This window comes from Scomber scombrus, chromosome 15, assembly GCF_963691925.1.
Source record: "Scomber scombrus chromosome 15, fScoSco1.1, whole genome shotgun sequence".
Taxonomy (NCBI): domain Eukaryota; kingdom Metazoa; phylum Chordata; class Actinopteri; order Scombriformes; family Scombridae; genus Scomber; species Scomber scombrus.
In genome coordinates this window covers 18,893,421-18,909,218 of record NC_084984.1, presented here as the reverse complement: position 1 = coordinate 18,909,218, position 15,798 = coordinate 18,893,421, and the positions used below count along the sequence as shown (strand labels likewise).

The window sequence follows — 15,798 nt, the reverse complement described above, 5'->3', positions numbered from 1 at the left end:
AGTTTCTCTTCCTCCCTCACTTGCCCCCCCCCTACCCTATGTCTGTCTGTGGCTACTCACCAATGGTCTGCCTTTGGCTTCACCACGTCACAGCAAGTGAGACAAATGACTGTTATAAATTATCAGGAACTGCTGCTTTGGTGTCATCTAAGCTTAACCCCAGTGCTGTGTAATGTTTAATACAATGCTTCGAGTGAGGGGCTTTCTTACCAAGGAGGCAGTACATCTCTGTGGGAAAGGTGAACCTGAGAGACTGGAATAAATGGAGCCACTGCCAAAGTACATCCATCTATCATTCAGCCTTAAATACTCCAAGAATACTTGTCATAACTCTAACTTCCAGCCATTGTATATGCAGGTGTACGTCTGTCTGGAAACGGTTAAGTATGGTTTTGGCATTAATGTTTGCGTGGGGGGAAAAAGTCAAACCAAGATTAAAAACGTCTTGGCCAACCAATCTGACGACTTGCAGAGGTGTTAGGGTTGGTTATTCATACCGGAAATTGTAACAGAATTGAAATGAGGCCTGTGGGTGGAGCTTTGTCAGTGGCAGATTTTACCACAACCACAACCATACTTTCAACTGGTTGTCTCCGGACATGTGTTCTCATTATAAAGTGATGGGATTATGTCTGGGGTGCGAGTACAGTAACAACCCTGTGTCAGCAAGGGCGATGAAGAAGCTGTGCTGTTTAATAATGACCATTGATATCTTTCTGTAGAAAGTATATGACTATATATTTTGGCTTTTCTTTACTATGAAGCACATAAGTCAAAAATGTAGCTCTGCAAACAATGCAACAACATTTTAATGCATTGTTTTGTCTCTGCTGCCATTTAACATAAAAATGTGCAGGAATCACACTGTAATTTTAGGCTTTCTATCTATTGATTAAATAAAAGATTATTCCATCAGTGTACCTTCCATGTGTGCAAGAACACTTTTAAAAACTACATGTATTAAAGGCTCATGCTTTGTAGATGGACATGTGCAGCTCAGTAATAATGTTTCTAAAGCTACGGTTTAACAAAGGTCATCTTTGTCAGTTCTACCTTTTCTAAAGATGCCTTGCAGCTTCAAATGCCACACCAGGGCAACTGCCACTTTCATTGTCCTGAGACTGTGTGAAAGTGTAGACTTGATTTCAGACGTAGGAAGGCATGTTTTCTTTTTTTTTTTTTTTTTTTTTCTGTCTTTGAAAGAGCCATTACAGAAAGGTGCTCTTGTTCATTTCAAAAGCGCCTCAGTTTAGGTCTCGCAAAACACAGTCGCTTAATAAGTCATTCAATAAAGCTGTCCTGTTAACTTTTTATTGCCAGCCCAAAACCTCAACAGCAGTTGGTTTTGTGAGTCACAACTCAGAGAAACAAATGCAGATTGCAGATTTTAGTCACTTTTGTTTTCCGGTTAAGGGAAGAATACTCATAGCAGCCCTCTCTGATAGATTTCAGTCATTTTGGTAAAGGATGTTTTGTTGTAAGTGATTTGGTTTGTTGTGGCTGAACCTGAGAATTATGTCTTCCAGCCAAGGTCTTCATGGGTATCTGTTTCGGCAGATTTTGTCTTAACCTTCCATTAGGGCCTAAAGAAGCCCTCAGGTGACTGATGTTGCTATAATTCATCCAAGGCAGAACAAATGATATCTCATAAGAATCTTAAGCCATAGTGAAATGCATTTTAGCACTCAGTTCTATACATACAAGCTGTATGTAACTTGATCCGAGTGGTATCCTGCTTTAGGTTTGACACAATGTACCAAATAAAATATGCAACGTACTGTAGAGGCCTGTTATTCTTTTCAAAGCTTGAAGCCCTTGTTCACATGAAGGGTCACCTAATGTTCTGGGACCCATTTCACCAGACCTGCTCCCACTGACCTGTCCTGTGTTTGGTTTGGCTGTTCAGGGACCCTCAAGGTTTCAGTAATGGGGTCTGACTTGGGGTGGAATTTCAATCCACAATATTGCTTCGAAGACTGTAGGAAGGGCTGAATTCAATCCAGATAGGCAAAAAAACATGTAGGAATAACAAGTGTGTAATGTATGCCAAACCTATTTTTAACAAGTATTCAGCATCTAGGTATTGCCTCTAGTAATTTCTATGAGGTCTACTTCGTTGTCATGAAAGATCTGCTCAGGCTTTGCTCCGGTTGAGATAAATATGTGCCTAGAGGCATGTTTAAACGTGGCTTTTTTACCCCCCCTCTTCAAAATGGATATCATCTAGGAGGGAGGGAAGACAGTTTGCTGATGGAGCAGATATGCCCAGGAGCAGGCTGGATGCTTTCCATGTTGATGATCGGGTTCAGAGTGGGATGCAGTGCTCAGATCAGAAGTGTTTGATTATCAGCTGATGGGTCCTCAAGTGTCTTTTAGCTCTCTGCAGAGCTAGCTGAACTGAAGGAAACATAGAGAGGATTCAGTGCAGTTGTGTGTTAATTGTTGGTGTAATGAGATGGTGCTGCATGGGATTAGCTCTTTAGGGAAAAGCAAAGATCTAAGGATCATTAAGTGGTGTGCGTGATGCTTTTCATTAATTGGAAAACAGCATAAAACACAATCACGGAATGTGTTAAACACACAGTCATGAAAAGCATTGATGTAGTGCAGATTAGGGCAACTTTTTGCCACAATGCTCAATGATTTTTGTGACTATCAATTCATTTCTTTTGTATATAAAATGTGAAAATGCTGTTGTTGTCTCACCAACAATCCAAAACTCCAAAATATTACATCCAAGTGATATTCAAAGTTTGCAAAAGAGGTTTGAAACTGCAAGTTCAAGGTGTCTGTGCTTGTTGAATGATTTGAATTGTCAGTTTAATCTTTTCAGTCTAATACACACTGCCACATAAAGCATTTCCATAGTGCTGATGTGCACTCTTTGTGTTTAACAATATTGAAATGAACTGAATGAACTTTAATTTATTTAATTAATACTCAACAGTCATTGTATAATTCACTCTCCAAGTCATATTATGACATGTCGAGGGAAAACAGAAAATCCAATAAAGTGGATATATTTGGGATGTGTGGGCGAACACTTGACGAACACACTTGAATCATCACGGGTGTTACAAAGGACAGGTGACCGGAGTGAAGGCAAAGCAGAACTTTTTAGGTCTCTTTTTAGGTTTTCTGTTTGTCATGTGGAGCTTTCAGACCTGCTGTGAATGCCACTAAAGGTAAATGGCATTCACGGTGGTAACTGTGGCGATTGATGGCTCCTCTCTGCTGGGCCGTCCTTCCGCACTCAACCAGGACCTTTTTCCCTGGAGTCCCATGTGGGAAAGGCTTTTTTTTTTTTTTTATTGCACCTGGGAGATGCATTAAGGGCCCAATGAACTTTGACCTTGGGCTTGATCACCCCAGCAACACGGGACATGGACAATCGTTAAGGTTTAAGAGAGCTCGGCTGCAATCCCTTAAACTCTCATAAATGCTTCAATGTATTTCATTCAAAAGACTCGAGTTTGTGTGATCTTGTAAAGTCTGGAAGCACTTTCGCTGATGTGTCCGTGATAAACGAGTATTGTCCGTTAATGAAAATACTTCAGCGGCGCTCTTATCAGCGAGATGTGTTATAAGGCAAATTTACAAACCTTTGTTTCATTAGAACCTTGTCATTAAAGCCTTTCTTTTATTAGCCTTATATCAATAACGGCCCTTCTTTCATTAGCGGAACATCTCAAAGGCTTGCCTTCATTAGCACAAGGTTTTAAAAGCTGGATGCGATTTCATTAGCAGCCTATCTTTAATGAGGAAACCCCCAGCGTGTTTACATTGCTCTGATCCCCCATGATTGCCGGTAAGGATAATGCTGATTGGCTGTTAGTTGGGGGGGATGTTTGAGCTTGCCCCCCAAAGATTGGATCATGCAGTTATTAAAGCCAATGAGATTCTCTCTGCTTAGAAGTGAAGAGCAAAAAAAAAAGAAGAAGAAGAAGATCAAACATTTCTGTAATCAAGGTCCTGCTACTTATATGAGCCAAGACATAATGACGCAGCGTGATAGAGAAGATTTAATGACGAGACGTGTACCAACCTTAACACTCATGACAGCAGATACCGAACCTGCACGTACACGTCCGGGCTACCGCCGCTCTTTCATCATTTACTTTCAAGGCCTGAAAAGTAATGCCCTTCGCTGAAAATGATTTATGATGCCAACAGGAAGGAGACACGTACATGCTTCTCAAATCCATCATTTTATAACATTTTCTACAGCTTTCAAGTAAATCAGATTTTTTAATTTATTTTTTAAATTTTTTTATGATTGGATGTTTTGAAGATTTTTTAAGGCTGGAGATAAAAAAAAAAACATAACATAAATAAATTATGTGAATTCTAGATCTGTAGATGAAATTTGTCTTTTTGAAATGCTGTTATCATGCTGTAGGTTCAAACTAATTTGTTCCATTTTCGAGCTCCATGTTCAAGTTTTAGGTGAAATTTCAACTATTTGAACCCCGTACTTCAACGTTACTCTGTCCCGTGGGAACATTATTCCAGTGGATGGCTTGCAGCGTTGGGCTTTTTTTTCGGGAGGAGGAGGAGGGGGGGGGGGGTTGCTGCTGTCTGTTTAGTTTACTTCTGATTTTGGAAAAGTCCAACTTGACTGGGAGCCTGGCTCATATGTTAATACCTTACCTTATAACTTAATGTTCAGTGACACTGCTCACAGATCTATACCATGTGTCATTGTTTGCCCTTCAACCCCATTTGTATTACCAGGAATGCGCTGCGTTCCTGGAGAACTGATTCATTTGCCAAAGATGGAGAAAATAGGTTTAATTGTAGTACATGGTGCAAAACTAGAATTAAAGTTTTACAAGATGTTTTTTTTTCTCTCTCCTCTAGCAAGCACAGTGCTGACACAATTCCTTCTGCATTTACTCAGGTAGGAGGTGTACTTTGGTAGAAATAGTTTGCAACTTTCTGAGTGAGGTTTCTGGATTCTTGTGATGATTTTTTGATGATTTTTTTTTTGTCAAACTTTCTGGTGCATTTAGGATACCAACATAAATACTAGTACAGAGCCCTGAAATACTCTGGTGTGCAGATGATACAGAAATGGAATACAGTGGATTTATTTGTCTCAAAGCTTTAAAAAAATAGGGCGAAATGACTATTTAACCAGTCTTTCTCTCATAGTTTATGATTAAATGCGTATGGTTTGTCAGTAATTTACGAACTTGGTTGTAGACATGAAGGTCATTGGTGTCTTGTAAATCTAAACCAAATCACACCAAAATTATCTTAATGGATGACACCCAAACTCAGAGGAAAAAAAATGTGATTGATTGTAGTTTGGTGTGATCCATCCAGAGATTTACGGTTTATTCCGGACTTAATCACACACATAATGTTGACTCGAGTCCCAATCTACTCTAAAGCTGTTATTATGTTTAATCACCGACATAAATTGTCATTACATCTTAATAATGCCTTGCCAGCATTCCTTTACCCTCAAATGATACCCATAAAACTGTGTTTGCGAGTCAGTGCTTTTGTTTTGAGTCTACATTTCCCAACATTTGATTACATCAATGGCGTTATTGTACTGAACAAACAATGAGATAAAGTGTGTGAGGGGGAAACATGTTTACTTCCAGTTTAATGTGACAGTCAAACCTCCACCCCCTGTCTGTATTATTTAATTCTCTATCTCCATGATGATTTCAGTCTGTCTGTGTTTGCTCTTGCTGGTCCAGACTTGCTTTGCCTTGCCAGTCCCCGATTCATCCGTAATACTAATCAAGGCTTTGAAGATTGCATCGGACAATCCCCCACCACCACACACACACACATGCACATTACTGCACACACACACACACACACATACACACACACATGCACCTGGCACGCACTCACACTTGCACACCCTTATAAGCAGAAAGTATCAGCATCCCAGACAGCTTATCATGGGGAACTAATTCAATATCCCTTTGCCTGTTTTAAATGTCATTCTCTGAGCTCATCTGGAGTGACATGTTTTTCATGGTGGAAATAAAGGCTCGCAGAGGGCTCAGAGCACAGTGACGGGGGCTCCTCCGCCTGCTGCTTGCTGCTTGCTGCTGCTTGATGTTTGCTGGAAATCTAAAGGTCCTCATGAGGAATGAATAAAGTTTGGATTTGCAGAGATCTGCCGATGCCAATGACATCCACATGAGCTACCCAGTCGATAAAGACAGAGCGAATCCTCCGCTGACAGATGGAAGTTCAGTGCGGCGTACAGAAGTTTTCATTTTGGCTGGAGGCCACAGTGTCAATCATAAAGTGAAATGCCACTCAGATGCCTATTTAAGTCTATTCAAGGGGTAATCAAGGATCCCAAAAAGGCCATTGATGTTGGAGTTAGTGCTAAGTGAAAGTTTGGCACGTTGATGTAATGTATTAATTTACTTGTGGCGCATTTGGTTCCAATATCCTGGTGTATTTTTCTTGATTTCATTATTTTTTTACATTCTTTACCAATTTCAAATAATTCAATTCAATAAATTTAATTCAAGAAATATTTTTGGCAAAGTCGTTTTATTTGTTGCCCTTCCTCTTTTCTGGATAATGTCAGTGACTAGTGAATGCTGGTCTGAAGGGGGTAAAGCCTACTCAGTTGCCTCATTGTGCAGAATAATGACTTCCCTATTGAAAATGACCCCCGTGACCCCCTGGAGACAGACAGTAAGACGGCCTCGGCCAGCGCCTCGAGGCACCTCGGCCTAATGTGGCATTTTGCCCTCACGGATTTGCTAACCACAAACCGGTCCACCACTGCTTTTTTGCCTTCCTCCAGGCTAGACTCATAGGGAACATTCTGCGGGCTCAGTCCACCTTTTGGAGCCCTCGCTCTGCATACATCCACATGGTGTTTTGCCCACCAGTGAGGAGGTTAGAGTGAGGGCCAGTCAGCCACAGAGCTGTAAATGTGAGAGGTTGGCTGGGTCTGATGATGGCACAGTGCTGGCTAGAGCTATATATATATATATATATATATATATATATATATATATATATATATATATATATATATATATATATATGTATATAAATTGTTTAATCCTGTTTCCTCTTCACCCTATGAGCATTAAACAAAGAACCCCTACAGGCAAATACTCAATTTTGGAATGTGCCTTCTTTAAGCTGGAGTCAACCATTGGTCATCATGTAGTGCTTAGAAGCCATTTTTCTCCTCTTACTCTTTTGTTCTGTGTCTTACTTCTCTTCATATTTGTCGTTACAGGGTTCTTGAAGCCCCAGTGCTCGTTGGCTCCTCCCATGCAGCGAGGCCGCTCAATGGAGGCTTGTTCCTGCTTCAGTGGCATGTGTCCCCTCCATCAGCGTCGCCTATCCTCAGGTAACACCAAATGCATTAAGCAAAGCTGTTTCTGCCTAGTTACTTGCTGGTTCTTGGGTTAAAATATAAGGGAATGCATTTTACCTCAGTGAACTACCAGGTAAGAAACCAGTTTGGGATTATTCTCATCAAAGCGGCGGGTGGATGCATTCGAAAATGGATCATCAGTTGCAGATCAACAACAGCACTTTTTGTTTTGTTGGTTTTTTTTGTTTTTTTGGAAAAATTAGTCATGAGGAGCTTGTTATTTATAAAGTTCACCTCATGATCTGATGCACCTAATGAGAGTCCATCCAAAATAGCATCTTATCTAATACAATTTAATCTGTTTGCATGACATCAATGGCAGCTCAAAATGATATTATGATATTTTTCAAGGACCAGTACTTGGTTATCTGATTATTTTGCATGATTACATGAAGTTCTATTGAGATAAATTATTATTTCTTTCCTTTTTTTTGCAAAAACGTGATCCTTAGAGAACCAGACCCCTTTCTAAACACACAGAAAGGCTTTTTTTTTTGGATGATCTGTTGCTCATGTCTGCTGCACACACATGCACACATCACCGCCTCAGGTTAGAGGTGTGGCTGGGGGGCCCTTTTTCGAGGCAGCGTTCAGTCTGGTTTTTATGATTAATGGTGTCTTTGCCTGTGGAGCCCCTGTGATGGACAAGTTAACAGGAGGTGCTCTGAGATCAGCTCCTTCTTCCAAAACACCTCAAACCACCCCCTCCACCCCCATCCCCTCTTCACAGGAAGGCAGGGTCTGACATCAGTGGATATTCTGAACTGAACTGTTTGGTATGTGGCTAATGAATAGGGGACAGAGCAGTGCAGAACATGTGGTTAATGCTGATACATTTATCACTTCTTCACCCCCAAGGCGCGCTCCCTCCGCAGTGTCAGTGCTGTGACTAGCTGAGCCTAGCCTGTCATGTGAGGAGGGCATGACTTGTATGGCAGTTCACATAAACATATAAACAGCTCCGTGTGAGAGCAGCTGTTTGATTTTTAAAGTGAGATACTTTTGAATTTGTATCCAAAAGTTTAGAACTTTGTGGGCATTGTCCAGTTTTTAGGTTTTTTTAGTTGAATTTAATACAATATTTAACATTTAGAGCAGATGAAAGAGGCTTATTCAAATGTTTTGTGGTTTAGTTCTGTTACATTTACATATAGGATATCTGCTCATTGCCAAACCTTTTCTAATAGTAATTAAGTGTTTTTTCCTTTGTCTTGTTTTTTGAGTGCCTTTTCCTCTTTGTCTTGTTTTAAATTAGCCTAGAGTTCAGTCTCCTTGTTCCTTTTTCTTCAGCTCTCCGAATTAATCACACTCCTTCCCTGTTTACTTGATTTAATTCATTTCTACACTACTTGAAGTGCTCCGAGCAGCGTTAGTGGAATTTGCTCAGTGAAGTGGTTCATTGGATTTAAAAAAGTACACGTAAATATTATTAAGTGTTTGGTTAAATCCGTCCTAAAGTCGTCAAGACTTCTTTTTTTTTTTACAACTCTGTTTTCCAAACCAGGACAGATAGGTGAAAACTCTTCATGCTCCAATCTTTACTAAGAGAAAAATATATATATTTTTCCATGTATTGTTCCAAACAAAATAAGAATTCAAGGTTCTTTATCATAAGTTCCAGATAATAGCAAAAACGACTCAGGTCTGAGGCATTCAGAATGACAAAATGTGATCAACTTGTAGTTGAATCTGAATTTGAAAACAGAAGAATCTGTGTTTCGTTCTTTCAAGTCTGTATCAAAACTGCCTCAGGGTTTTTCCATAATTGAAATCATCCAAATCTGTCTTCAAATAGGCCGTTAAGAAAATACAATTAAATTTACCAATATGATTATGCTGATCAAATCCATTACCGCGCACAGTTCCATGTCTGTTCCTATCTTTTTTTATTATTGTGAACGTTTTGCAAGACTATACAGTTTTTGTTAACGTGGCCTGGTTTTACATGGACCCTTCTTTAAGTGCAAAGAGACAAGTTCAGAGCAGGACGCTGAACCTCCTCCTGCAGCAGGGACATAAATCCCATCTGGCCCAGTGTTTAGACCTCTTGGGAGAAATAAGGTTTATGTTTGTGTAAAATTGTAAAGGAAATTGTTTTCTCTCACTGTATTTTTAGTTCCTCTAAAAAAAAAAAGAGTAGACTATGTAAAACCAGTACTGATATTTTATTTTTAGAATTGTCTTTGTGGAGGCAAGATAAGAACCCACTACCATCTCTTTCACAGGTAAATACTTTGTCATGGACAAGTTTCAGCACGATCGGTGAGGTGCACGCTTTTTCCACCGACCACATTGCCTCCCTCTTTGTGTGTTTTACAGAGCTGTCTTGACTGATTGCAACATTTTTTACTGTCACATCCTGCGGTACGGTTGGATGTGTTTCCTGAACAATTAGGAGCATCTGGATTAGAAGTGTAGTCTCTCCGAAGTCATGTCAAAGGTTTTCCTCCTTTGTGTTGTGGCTATTTTAAGAGCCCGCTGCACACAAGGATACGAGTCACATTAGTTTATTTTGTCTACCCTAAAACTCAGGGGCAAGTGAAGAGAAGATGAGAGGAGGAGTGAAAGTGTTGGGAAAGTTGGGTTGTACTATCTGTACTTGTTGCTGTTTCACCACAGGACATGTAAGAAACAAATACACCAAAAAAAAACCAGAAGAAAACTCATTGGTGTGTAAAATGCTCACTCAGCAGCCAAGAGCAGAACATACTTCTAAAGAAACTGAAGTAACTGTTGAGCCATAGCAGCAATGGGTGGACAGCCTCTCTGGAGTCAAAAGTTTATAGACCCTGTAATAATCTTGAGTCTAATTATGGAATGTGTTACTATAAATCCACCAGTGTCCCCTTGATCGAGTGATTGTCCTCCAATCTGGATGTTCCGTCCGCCCGGGTACGGCCACAATGACAAGCTGCTTCGGGAGACGTGTAGTGGTGACCAAGCAGGAGGTTTCTGGGAAAGCTTGCAAGCCTCACCCGGGGAGCCGTATTCAGCAGCGATCCGCTGAACTCCAGGCTGCTCACTGATGTGGCCGGGCTCCGGTTTCAGCGGTTTTACATTGTTTGGGCTTTTCAAAAACAAACTTTTACTGGAAAGGGACCGTGAGAAACATAGTGTTAGGGACCTCGCTTTTCCGCAGGATCATTTTTTAAAATAGCAATCATTTAGTGTTTTTTTTTTTTTTTTTTTTTTATGAGAATAAGGAGTCATGATGGAGTAGGGGGAGTCTTTTTTTCTTTTTTGGAATTGTGGTGTATGAGGTGAGAGAGAGGGAAAGCGTAAAAGAGAGACGGCATTGAAAACAGGGCTTTTTGAAAGGCCCTCACAATGCAGGCCTTGTGCTGTGATTTGGTCTGTCCTCACCGAGCTGAGCAGAGGAATGGAAAAGATTATCCGCAAGAATGTCTGGGGTGCCCTCAAACGGAGCGGGCCGCGTGACTGGCCAATGGGAACGAGGCCTGCAGAGCGGCGGGCTAATTTTTTCCTGATGAACTCAGCCGCCTGCTCCACAATGCAGTCTGATTGCCAGGGCTGCGCTCACATATGGTCTGTGTTTGGAGGGTCCAAATGACAGGACCAATTCTGCCTGGAGAGAAAAGGGGGTGGGGGTATTGGATGTAGATGATTATTACCGGCTCCCCCTCTTTTTTTATTTCATTAGCTTTAGATGTAGCTGACTAGTGAGGTGGAAACACACTGACATGATCTGACCGTCCTGCCTTCAGTTTCTCACTACCTGCACAGACTTGACCGTCCAGGTGAACCGCTAGCTTTTGATCCATCACTCTTTACTGATACTGTTTTGTTTAAATAAGTAGCAATTATGCCCACAGCCAAGCCACATTAGTGTTCACGGCAGTCCCACTTCATTACAGTGCTTCAGAATTATCTCACTGCCTCACAAATCCTGCCAGTTAATTTGGAACCCATTTACTATTCAGAGTACTTGGAGAGAGGCTCCATTGCCCCTCCATCTAGAACCGGGCCAGAATAAACTACAGGGAAATGCAAGTGACACAGCTCCAGCTCTGTGCTAGGAATGTGGTTGCATGTGAATGTGCGCGTGCACGCTCATTGTTTTTCTGTGTGGTGCTTTTTAGCATCCACGCAGCAGTAAAAAAGCCATGTGGTGGGCCTCTGGAGAGAGGCAGCATGTGTTTGTAGACCTTGTGGTCACACAGCAGGGTCTGAGACCAGAGGTTGGGGTAGGGGGGATGGAGGAGGCTAAAGAGAGATTCTGGGGGAGGTTGGCGTGAAGTTAAAGTGGCTCCCGGCTCCTCATATTTCCCATCGTGAGGTCCTGCAGAGGTGAGGAGGGTCACCGAGAGGGAGCTCGTTAGCCTCAGCGTGCTCTGCGCTCCTTGCGCTCTAATTGGCTGGCCGGAGTCAGTGCTCTCCCTGACTGCTTCCTGCTAGGTCAGGAGCCAGAGGGGCCTGGAGGACGCCAAGCTGCCGATTATGGACCCTGGCCCCCATTCATCAGCACACACACACACGACAAGTTATTTTAATACACAAACTCCAACTATCAGGACTCATCTCAAGCAGAAACTAGCTAATCTGTGTTGTTTTTTTTAATGGTAGGGGGTTTACTTGAGGTCAGAGGACTGGGGTTTGTCATAACTGGGATAAGAACTGCCAAACTATTCAGTTAATTGGCTGTTGGCTGAATTTATATATAACTCATCAGATACTGTGAGACATTTTGGTTGCAGTTCCCAAGCTTCCTCATGCTGTCTTTTTCAAATATTTACTGTGTATTTGTTGTAACAATTAAATGGGATGGACAGCAGAAATCTACTCGAATAAAATTATATTATCAAAAGGAAATTTGAATCCCTGTCCTGATCACTTATACATGGGAACAATGACAGGGGGCTAAAATACTGCCTGGTTTATTTCTCTCTCTATTCTGTTAAATTCTCACAAGTGTAAATGTATCTGATTTTAATTTAATGTAATTAATCTTTTGAAGCACTATATTTCATTTATTGTAGCGCCAGTGACTAAAACATGCTTTTATATATGTTTTTTTGTGTTTTTTGCCACTTTGAAATGTTATCACATTATAAAGTTGTTATGCTTGAACATATTAGTATGAACAGTATTATATTTATTTGTGTATTCGTTTTTTTTTAGCTGTGTTTCGATTCATACCATTAATGCAAAAATTATTTATTGGAGCAACTTTAGGCAGGTAAATTTGATCGGCTTTAAATGTAGGTAGTTCAGTGTTCTGATATTTTTCCAGCTGCTGCTCTGCTAGCACTGTTATCCCATGGGGATTCACCGAATACCCATAATACCTGTAGGTCATGTCTGCCAATGGGTTTCCCCCAAGGGTCGTGTCCCTCGGTGACCTGCTGCCACTGGAACATCTAGGATGCATCTATAGCAGCGGAGGTCTCCATGCTTGCACACAGCGACTGCAGCCATCTATGGTGGGTCACTAGAAATCAGAGTGACTAAGCCTTTGATAACTCTCTGAGCCTATAATCCCCCAGCAGCACCATCAGAGTGAAATGCTATCTCATTGTTACAGCTCAAATCCAGAGGAGGGCGAGGGGAGCAGGCAGTCAGGGACACTGGGGACAGCTAGGAAGTCGTCAAATTCCCGCTACATTGCAGTCATTGTCATCTCCACGGTGTAATTGAGGGTGCTAGAGTTGAGGGTTGAGAGTTGAACTTGAATTTTTAAGCGAGCGCATATTCTCGAAGGCGATCATTATCATTTTAATTTTAATCATGGTTGTGCAAAGGAAACAACATTTAAATTTAAATTATCAGGAGTACAGAATAATTTAATATCTAATGAACTTTCGAGTGGAATACAAATGTATCCATTGTTCCTTTTTTTCCCCTTTAAAAATCGGAGAGGACTTTTTTTTTCGTTAACTCAAACAGAAAACACTCGCTTTTGTTTTTAAATGAATTTTCTGTCACATTGTGAGTTATATTTAGCTTGTCCATAATTTATTCTCTCAGAGGCAGTTTACACACGAGGAGAAATTTCTCTCTGCCACAGATTCCAGCTCTCCTCGGAGTTGGTCCTGACCCCTTGAGTGAGGTTTACGTACAGTGAGTGAGGCTCCAATCTAGGAAAGAAAAAGAGGGAAAGAAACCCTGCATTTTTTATTCACATCAATTAAACATAAATAAGCAATTCTTATTCTTCAGGCCCCATGTTGCCTAACACAGAACAGTATGTTAATCACAGTGAGGAACGTTGGGTACGCCGCTGAAATATGAGGGCAAATTAATGAATGGCATGAATATAAATGAAAATGTACATCTTAACCCAGAATCTCAGTCTGGATTCTTTCTCTATTGGGTCCAGCTGATAGAAACATCAAAATCAGAGAGTGCTCTGTCACTCCAGCTTTCCTAACTGCTTAAGCCTGATCTTGAGTGCCATGTTTATATCAGTGAGGCTGACTAAGTGTTGAGGGACACTGGCCCCCTGTAACCACAGATAAACAGTGGAGGGTTTGGATATGAAAGAATCGCATGCATGTCGCATTTGCTAAAGAACAGTTAGGCTGACTCATGACACACTGCTCTTTACTGTGCAAACAAACAGTTGGGAATGTGTTGTTTTATAACCCTAAACCTAACCCTAAACCACAGGCAGGGATAAAGCAAAAGAATACAAAGAAGGAGAAAAAAAAAATATTTACTCTAAATAAAAAAGTTGCCATGCATGAGTGGGAAGTAAGATATGATTAAAAATGCTGTCAGCTTTTCACTAAGATGATGGAGAATCCAAAACGTTTGCGCCGAACATCTGGATCAGCTAACAGCAGCAGGGCCGCATATTTGGACAAGGCCAGACCAAAGAAGGAGGCCAATTTTTGTGATTTATTTATCAAGTCTTATTTTCTCTCGGAGCCATGCGTTTCCTGGTTGTTATGCTTTGCTTGCAACATCCGATGCTGCTGTGGTAACGATGATGAACAACAACACAAAGAATGCGGGAACATTTTTCTTGGCATTAGAAAGCTAGTTTGGACATTGGGTCGTGATGTTTGATTACGTGGCATTAGACTGTTATCTCCCTCTAAACTGTAATGAGATCCACCACAATGCTGCAACAGGCTTCGACACATCTATCTCAGTCCACTCCTTGTTTGTTCACTGGACTGTGTGTTAAGTAGGTGGTTAGGGAGCTCAGGTGTCCTTTTAGAGCGGACTGGGGGCTTGTTGCTGTCCACAGCAGTTCTGACTGTTCCTCTTCTCACTATGGTCAGTTGCTTCTATCTTTGTCTATGGGAATTTGAAGGGAAATGGTAGCTACAGATTAGGGGTGTGCCGTATCGTATCAGTCACGATGATACCACTAACACGATGATCATTTTTAATATGATAAAAAAAATGTTTACCGTGATAATGGAAATATTCTGACTTGTGGATGTAGTGACCACAGCAACAACAAGCATGTTTGAAAGGATCATTGCTATCGGCTCCACAGTGGAGTAGTGGGGAGCTGGTTTGGTTACAAAAGATCCAGTGTACAACAAAACACGATAATATGTAAGAAGTGCAAGATGACTATAACAACAAAAGGCAGTTATACAACAAAGGTCCTGTTCACACCTGCTATTAAAATGCGTCTTTGTGTGATCTTATCACAAGTAGACAGCTCTAAGTACAGTTGTGAACCATTACATTGGTCTGGGTTGTAGGTGACCACATTCTTTTAGCAATGTGTCCTGTCCATTAAAGGAATGGCTACTCAATTGAAGTCCTCTGTGTAAGTGATAGTACATACTCATCTAGGTGCCAGCATTGAAGAATGAATTACAGTGGAGTGTAGTTGTAGTTGAGGGGGGGAGGGGGAGGGGGAGGGGGGGGGAGACTTAGCGCAACCATTATTAACAGCAAGAGGTCACTTGAGATGCATGTGGAGACGCATTCTGATGCCAGGTGTGAACTGACGTACTTAGAGCTGTCGGATCACCCAAGATGCATGTTAATGCCAGGTGTGAACAGGGCCAAACTTATTTCATCACCTCAAGGAGAAGCACCCGGTTGAGTATGAGGACAGCCAGGAACCCTGCAAGGAGTATTTTGTCATAATGTGAAGAATAATATTATTACAGAAATATCGTGATATTATTTAAGAGCCATATCGTCCACCCCTACTATAGATCATAGACTCTGTGTGTCCCCCCCCCCACCACCAGAAGAAAAAACAGGGGAGAGACAAAGCCGGACAATCATGGATGTTGGGGCAGAGAGAGAAAGAGGGATAGAGAGAGAGAGAGGGAGAGAGAGTGGGGTGAGGAGTTGGCAGAGGAGAAAGGGGAGGGAGGGGAGCACTGTCGGTATTTTGACGCTAAAGTGATTCGACACGCTTGGCATTATAGCTGGCTTGGCGTGGGGGGAGGGAGAGGGAGCGCAACCGAGCGCTTGATCCG

The 15,798-nt window shown here is 41.5% G+C and overlaps 2 protein-coding genes across 4 annotated transcripts in view; one reads left to right on the top strand and one right to left on the bottom strand.

The window, feature by feature from the left end:
- LOC133994936 (leucine-rich repeat transmembrane neuronal protein 4-like) overlaps positions 1-15,798 on the bottom strand; it is a 933,350-nt gene that overhangs the window by 449,380 nt on the left and 468,172 nt on the right. The window lies entirely within an intron of this gene.
- rxraa (retinoid X receptor, alpha a) overlaps positions 1-15,798 on the top strand; it is a 110,518-nt gene that overhangs the window by 21,894 nt on the left and 72,826 nt on the right. For all 3 annotated transcript variants that reach the window (XM_062435272.1, XM_062435271.1, XM_062435270.1), the window contains exon 2: positions 7,241-7,354. In XM_062435272.1, coding sequence (XP_062291256.1) covers positions 7,241-7,354 — 114 coding nt within the window. The remainder of the gene's footprint in view (positions 1-7,240; positions 7,355-15,798) is intronic.